Genomic DNA, 8,630 nt, shown 5'->3' with positions numbered 1-8,630 from the left:
GACATTTTCTTTAAGCGGAACAATTATCTTTAAACATTTATGATGGATGCGTCATTTATACGTGATTTATGAAAGCAGGGTGGACATTTGTATGTCGAGAAACATGAATGCAAGGTGGATAAGACCACTATCATCTTTAAATAAAATTGTTCATAAGAATTGTTTTTTGAAAAAAATTATTTTTAAAATCTTCAAAAATTATTTAAAATTATTATTAAATAATAAAAATTAACCTGATATAACTTAATTAATTTAACAAATACAAAGACAACCAGAACAATCATTAAAAATATAATTTAACTTTAAAAAAAATTTCAAATTACATTAATACTGCATTGATAAAAATCATGACATATAACATATTAGATTGCACTCGAAAAAATCATAATCCAGCTCATGGAATTTACTATATTTAAAAATTCTATCTTTTAAAACTATTTTCTATTTATGATAAAAAAAAAATACTCTTACAATTAAATACAAATCTCATGTCAAAATATTTATTTAAAACCATGAAAACTCCATAAAAACAAACCAAAACCAATTATAAAAACTAATTCTCAATCAACCCTAACCTAAATTAACCAGCCACACATAAAATTCAAGTGATAAGCTTAACGAGATTTAATAACTTAACTTTTTAAAAATTATTTTTTATTTAATTATACCTCGCAAAATCAAGCTAGTCACGTACCTGCATGTTTTTTTGAAGACTAGATAACTAACATTAGAAAGAAAAAAAATCAAAGTGGAGAAGAAGGGGGAAGATATGGACAGTGAAGCACCATTAGCAAAACCAGATCCTTCAGTGTTTTTTTGGTAATTATTATACTTGCAAAATTTATGATCAAGCGAACAAAGTGTTCATTATTTTTATGAATTTTTTGCTAATTGAAGGAGCTCAACGTTGGGTCTTCGTTTGTTAAAAATTATCATAGAACTCACAACTCTTATCGTGCAAGGCTTCAACTGCCATGTCATATTTAAGAGCAACGTTCATATCAAGATTGTCCATTTTTCACAGGGGTAAACAAGGACAGGAACAAAATAAATAAACATTTAGATGACAACTCAATTTCTGATAGATACTTCTCCCATCGTCGCTAAGTAATGGGAGTACTGGTTGAAGGATATTGGGGAAAAGTACCCAACCAACCAAAAAAATGCATGTCTGTAACATACAAGTGTGTATAAATTCGATAAGAGAGCATCTTAATCACAATCTTATCATAGGAGTTAAAGCTAATCTAGCATTTTTCTTGTCAGACTTGCCCGCATCTTAAACGCTGAAAAAGCTTACAGTGCAGCAGTGCACACAGATGCCAGCCACAATTCAAGAACATTGTCCGCAGCGAGTAATAACCACCACAGCATGTCTTATATCAGATCACCAATATTCATAGGCATTTCATCAATCTGGGTGCTGTAATACTGCTCAATATCTCTTAAAATCCTGATATCATCACTTTTCACAAAATTAATGGCAACACCCTGCAAACCATCACAATAATATTAAACGGTCAGCTAGCAAAGGATAGTGATCAAAAAGGTAATAAGACAGCACAGATGAGTATCCAAGACACAATCTTTTCGAATGAAAATCAAATTGTGTAGCTGTGGATCAAAAAAGACATCAGCTCAGTGAAGTCATTTTTTAAAACATGATCAGTTCAAGGTATACAGGTGTCAATTCTCATTAGTAGAAGTACTCAAAACCAAGTATATACCTTACGTCCAAAACGACCAGAACGACCAATTCGATGAATGTAAAGCTCTCGATTGTTTGGAAGGTCATAGTTGATCACCAAAGAAACCTGAAGAGAAAAATGACAACAGCATGAATAAGATGAGACCAAACTGCAGAGGTATGCCCTTAAACAAAACAATCTATAAAAGAACGCAAGTCTGGCCAAAAAGAACAGGAGGAAAAAAAGGAACACCCAATATAATCAGATCATGAAAATAAAAGCTCACTGATGTTGCATTAGCTAGTTAACAAGAGATTTGACCAAGAATAAGCTATTTTTACACAGCATAACGATGATACTAAAATGAATATCATCATTTAAGTGGTCAATGCAAGTCTGAAAACACATTTTACTTGTGGCACAGTAACAACAGAGCTAATGAAACAGCAAATTGGGTCGTTCCAAGGCCAGGTTAGACCATCAACCTCAATATAATATGATTAAAACAGAGAAACCTATCTCAACATCAAATATATATATATATATATATATCAAGAAAGGAAAGCATCATCATGCATGTGAAACACTGCATCCAATGAAGACATTACAAGGGAAGAGGAAGATGAGAAACTTACTTGTTGAACATCAAGCCCCCGAGCCCAAACATCAGTTGTGATCAGTACACGAGTTTCACCCAGACGGAAATTAGACATAATTGCATCTCTCTCCCTCTGAGGCATGTCACCATGCATTGCTGAGACAGTAAAGTTAAATTCAACCATCTTGGCGGTTAACCAATCAACCTGTCCAAAAGGAAGAGAACTCTTAGGACTACTTTTCAACAAGAAAACATCATCCAAAAGCAGGCACAATTTTTTTTCCAGGAGGGCACATCTAACCCATAATAGAGTAAACATCTGTTGCAAAATTAAGATCAATCTTCCTTTATCACTTATTTAAATATCTTGAAAACCTATCTCTCAATTTCTGTGCATTAATACACAGTCACACATCAAAATCCCAGTTTCGGAAAATAGGTATTGGAACTACAAAGAACATCCTTTATCATCCTACTCCAAGAGAATGTGCTGATTAACTAGATATCAAAATTATGGTTTCTGTAAATAAGTTTGCATCTCACATATCTTAAACAACTGGTTAGGTCCAAACAAGTATGGTGCAGATCTGTTGCAAAACTAAAATTACTTTTCCTTTATCACTTATTGAAATAGCTTGAAAATCTATCTCTCAATTTCTGTGCATTAATACAGTCACACATCAAAATCCCAGTTTCCATACATAGAGAAGAGAACGGGTATTGGTCCTTTATCATCCTACTCAAAGAGAAGTGTTGATTAACTTCAATATCAAAATTATGGTTTCTGTAAATAAGTTTGCATCTCATGTATCTTAAACTGATCAGGTCTTAACAAGTTCTGTGCAGACAACATGCAAATCACCCGCTATATAATAGAACAGTCCATATATCATGATCAAATGACAGTACAATTGCTTTATGTTGACACTGGTATAGAATGTTAAATTCTTCATAAGATACTGCTATCAAAAAGGAAATTATGCAAGTAACAGCTTTACCTTCCGCTTTGTATTGCAGAAAATAACAGCTTGAGTGATGGTAAGAGTATCATAAAGGTCAGTCAGAGTCTCAAATTTCCATTCTTCTTTTTCCACAGCAACAAAAAATTGCTTGATGCCCTATCACCATAGAAACACAACAAAAAGGAGCAGTTCTCATTAGATACCAGCTTCGCACCCATAGGAAGTTTATATACAGCTCAAATAATGCTCACCTCCAAAGTCAACTCATCACGTTTCACAAGAATCTTTACAGGATCTGTCATGAACTTGCTTGTAATCTCTAGAATTTCATTAGGAAGAGTGGCAGAAATCAGGACAACCTACAATATATTCATAAATTAGAAAAGGGAACATAACCAATAGCTATAAGCTTGCCTATTGTACGAGAACACACAACTACACATCACATCAAATCACAAGATTACACTAACACCAGCAAGACAGAAGCTGCTTGCAAAAACTAGGAACTGCACATTTTCGCGATGAAAATGCTATGCTCCATCCCATATAGACATACAATATTTAATGTTTGCATACAAACCACTAAAGAGAAAGATGTAAGCTAAGTTGAATGAGGAAAGGCTAATGACTACTAAACTAGCTTAATATTGTTTTCCTCATTTTCTATGATAAGTTAGAGGGGGAGAGAAAGGGAACCAAAACAAAATACCTTGATGGAATACAATTGATGGGACCAATAAGTTAGCTGACACAATAAAACAGAGATCAATACTTAAAAAAATATGGAGAGAGCATAGACCTGAAGCTCGGGTGGAAGATATCTGTAAACATCATAAATTTGATCCTTGAACCCTCTGCTCAACATCTCATCAGATTCATCCTGCAGACAAATAACAGAACAAAATTCAGCAACAATTCCTCAAGGCATGCATTACCATACTTACACCTTTAAGGACTGCCCAAACAAATGCAAGGCAAATTGAGATTTACTCACAAGAACTAGTACTCTGATGGCTCTAGTACGTAATGACCTTCTCTTGATCATGTCACAGACTCTGCCTGGAGTTCCAGAGACTACATGAACTCCAAATTCTAGTTTTCGAATATCCTCGCCCACGCTTTTGCCTCCAATGCATGCATGTACTTGTATATTAATGTTTTCACCAATTGCCGTTATCACTTTCTCTGTCTGCTCTGCCAGTTCCCTTGTTGGTGACAATATCAGTGCCTGGACCCTGTAAAATCAAGCCGATATAAGCATGGCAGAGACATCAACCGTAATGTCAACCCAGATTAAACCAGCCCAAATTTCAAGAACCAGTATTCCCTTAATTACTTACAACAACTACAATAAGACTAATGTTTTCTTTTTGTCAACATTAGGATTTTAGCATAAATATCATTAGAATACCAAAAACAACCAACTTAATTTTAAACCTTAGCTATCCAAATCATAGCTTTAAGAACATTGAAAAACTTTAGCTTGCATGCAATAACAAAAAGTGGAACAAAAGAAAGGAACGATCTTGGGTTTTTCAAAATTAGGGTCCATTCAAAAACAGCAATAGCACCAAAGCAAAAACTTAAATTACAACAAACAACAACCTTATCTATTAACACCTATGACATTAACACTAAAAACAACTCGTCAAACATAACCACTGATAAAACCCATATTCGAAAAAACTCCATTTATTTCTACAATTAGGAAAAGGAAAAACTATTTTAGGTATCTATAATTATGTCCTTTAAAGTTATTCAAATTCTACCGCATAAAAATTAGGATTTGTGTAACGAATCAAAATCTCTAACTTAATCAACGTACACTAACATAACCACGTTAAAAAAAACTTTGGGGTTGCAACAATGAGGACGATATCTGATTTTATTACACAACACTAACAGAACTCACATAAAAAAAGAAAAAAACTAGGGATTTCAACATTCGATAAAGAAACCACCTTAGCTATCCAAACTTATGTCTTTTCAATTTAGGGTTCCTCTAATAAAACAAACTTTGTAATCCCATTAGACATTAAAAAAAAAAAACATTAGGATTTTTTACAATTAGGGTTCATCAATTCAAACATAATTACACAAATTAACAAAAAACATATCTCAAAATCTAAAAAAATCAAAGCATTTTAAAAAAAGAAAAGAAAAGAGAAGTGCAAAAACCTACTCCCTGTTAGCAGTATCAACAAGCTGACAAGCAGTAAGGGCAATCATAGAGGTCTTTCCAGTACCAGATTGAGCTTGTGCTATAACATCACGCCCTTTAATTATTGGCATTAAAGCTCTTTGTTGTATCGCTGACGGCTTTTCAAATCCATAATTATAAATTCCTCTCAGTACATCTTCTTTCAATCCCATCTCATCGAAACTTGCAACAGGTTCTATTCCTTCCGTCGTTTCAAACACTAACTTTTCATCCTCCGCCGCAGCCCTCCTTGCACTCCGCCCAGCCGGTACTACGCTTGTGGCCATCGCCGCTGATTTTAGAGAGGTGATTTTTTCTCGAGCTAAGGAGAGATGTGAATTAAGAGGATAATATTAATACGGTCTTCTTTGAGAGAGTTCGGAACTTTTGTTTAAATGCAATAATGGGCTTAGCCCATCATTTTTATTTCTTATGGGCTGGATTATTAAACCATCTATGTTATATTTTAACCAAGTAATACAGACAGGTTGCCCGCCGTGGGCTGGACCGATTTTTCTATAAAGTTAAAAAATAATGCTCGGGTTCTGCAAGCATGCTTTAAAGAAAGAAAGAAAATCTACGTTAAGTTAATTCAATTGTATGATAGAAAATGCAACGACAGTAAATAAAATAATTCTTAAAAGAAAAGGTGATATCAATACCCATAAGAAAAAGAACACTTGTCAAAAAAATATAGCAAACTGAATTTTCAAGATAACCCAATGTTAAGGGAAAATTGAAATAATAAAAAAAAATAAAGCTTTTAGAGTCAACCCGAACTAGTATGCAAATTCACAACATGGATTATGAGATGGAACCAACTTTATAGAAAATAAATTGAAAAAAATAATAATGATGATTAATCCCCAACAATTCAAATGTAGAAGGCTGAAATTAAAAAAAAAAAAAAAAAAAAAAAACTTACAAAAAATAAACACATGCAAACCTAGGTAAATTCATCAAATCTCCAGAGTTAGATCGTGCAAATGATATAATCCAATAGAAGGTAAAACAGGAAAAATAACAAAGTTTTATTTTAAAAAGAGCTCAATTTTTGAAGGGTGAAACCGAAAAAAAAAAAAGATATAAAAAAATGACATCAAATAAATACTTGGGTTAACTGGCTAAATCTATTGTCAAGATCATGAGATTGAGATAACCTGATTGAAAAAAAAAAACTAAATAAAGTCATAAAGCCTATTTTTTAAAAATAAACAACATCAAATGATGAAATTAAAAAATATAAATAAAACAAAACCTGTGAAAGGAGGCACCCGTATGAAAGGAGGAGTCAAGGCATTTAGCTGCCAAACAATGCTTCACATGTCACCCCAAAGGAACAAACATTTTTACCAACACATGCCAACCATTTTTTGTTTTCAAATTCTATTTTATATTTATTAAAATATTAAATACTATCTCAGTCAAATCCACTATAAGAAAAAAATCAGGATGAAAATACAAAAAACACCTTAGAGTGCTAATCAAAGAAATTTTGATACAAATTCATGCAATGCTAACTTCGAGATGAAATTGAGATCACAAACGATTCTTCCAAATGAAATCACAATATAAAAATAAAGTTAATTTCATTCAATTTTTTTTAACATGGATATTAATTAATATCAAAATACACCTGAAAAATTATAACAATATACTTGTAGATGTTTTAAGTATAAACGATTAATAAAATAATAGTCACAACTTTCCACTATTTTTTACAAGCTTTGCAATGAATAGAGAGGACCAAATGCTAATTGTAAGGTTGATAAGTAAAGATATTAGATCGAAATGCAACGTGATATATAGTATATATATATATATATCTTTCTTTTTTTGTTTTTTTAAGGTACAAAAATAATATTAATGACAAGTTTAAAACTAGAAAAGTAAAGTTGAACAAATCAAAAGATAGAATAATTAATTGATCAAGATGCTTAAAGGATGAGTAATTCAAATCATTAAATTTGATCATGATGGACCCTTTTGGATTGTTAATGTAGTGTTGTTGACGTGTTGTTGCACCAATTGACTTATTTGTTAATGTGTCTAATCTCTCAATTGAAGAGTAACAGGTTAAGCTATTTTCTATTGATTTTATTTATACAAATGTGTAATCTATGCCACGAGTTTGGTGTCCCAACATATATACTCTTCAAATTATTATTGATTGAAATCTCCTCCTTTTTTTTCATATTAATTGAGCCCTCTTAATCTTTTATTTTATTTTGTAAGGACCCCTTTCATCGTAACAATTAGTTCATAAGCCTATATGGCACATTTCTATAAGAATAACTCTTTCATTTTTGAAATGATGTCATTAAAAAATTATAAAAAATAAACACAAGAAAATTATTTTTTTAAACTAATTAAAGCATTCAATTTGATACTCTAACATAAAGGTGTTATGTAGGCTTACTACTAACAATATTTTGATAAAAAAAATTTTAATTTTAGATAATGTTTGGTTATTACTGTTAAATTTATTTTATATCTTTATTTATTCAACCAAACATATTTATGTCTCATTTGTATATGTAATTTATGTTCTAGGACACTAAAATAGTGTTTGGTTGCAGTTTTGCAATAAAAAATATGATGATAGCAGAGACATTTCTCCCTCTATTCTTGTTTTATAAGCATAAAAAATTCACATTAATATCATGGCATAGACATGTTTATTTTATATATTTTTTTATTATTTCTTAAACAAAATATATTTATGTATTTTCCGTTTCTCTCTCTCTCTCTCTCATCTTGAATTTCTAACCGAATGCATTTCAAGAACAAAATAAAGAATGGAAGAAACCAATCAATAAAAGTACACGTTTCTAAAAATAAAGATGGATAAGTAAATGACCGAATATTCAGGTAAACTAAAATTATTGTATTTAACATAATCATATTCAGGTAAATTAAAATTATTATATTAATTAGTCTGTAAAATGATTTGAATATTCAAGTTAATAAAAAAAAAATTATTGTATTCACATGACTGAATTTAGATAAACGCTAAAATTATTTTAATTTATTAATAATTTCATCATATTAATTCTTAATAGAATCATTCATTTGAACGTGTCATTTTAACTAACGGAGACATCACAATTTTGGCGTTCATGCTTGCTCAATTTCCACCTCCATTTTTCTCGCAGATTATTTTTAGAACTCTGCAATCTGCA

At 31.4% G+C, this 8,630-nt stretch overlaps 1 protein-coding gene across 1 annotated transcript; it reads right to left on the bottom strand.

The window, feature by feature from the left end:
• Positions 1-1,039: 1,039 nt before the first annotated feature.
• LOC118049695 (eukaryotic initiation factor 4A-3) lies at positions 1,040-5,801 on the bottom strand. Its single transcript, XM_035059756.2, has 8 exons — positions 5,431-5,801; positions 4,243-4,483; positions 4,048-4,128; positions 3,500-3,607; positions 3,285-3,404; positions 2,324-2,491; positions 1,728-1,814; positions 1,040-1,491 (listed from the first exon to the last, which is right to left on the bottom strand). The coding sequence occupies exons 1-8, from the start codon at positions 5,733-5,735 to the stop codon at positions 1,378-1,380; spliced, it is 1,224 nt and encodes a 407-aa protein (XP_034915647.1). The 5' UTR covers positions 5,736-5,801; the 3' UTR covers positions 1,040-1,377.
• Between the last annotated feature and the right edge of the window lie 2,829 nt (positions 5,802-8,630).

The sequence above is a fragment of the Populus alba genome, chromosome 7 (genome assembly GCF_005239225.2).
Source record: "Populus alba chromosome 7, ASM523922v2, whole genome shotgun sequence".
In the NCBI taxonomy this organism is placed as follows: domain Eukaryota; kingdom Viridiplantae; phylum Streptophyta; class Magnoliopsida; order Malpighiales; family Salicaceae; genus Populus; species Populus alba.
Note: the sequence above shows the minus strand (reverse complement) of the source record. Positions and strands in the feature narration are given on the sequence as shown.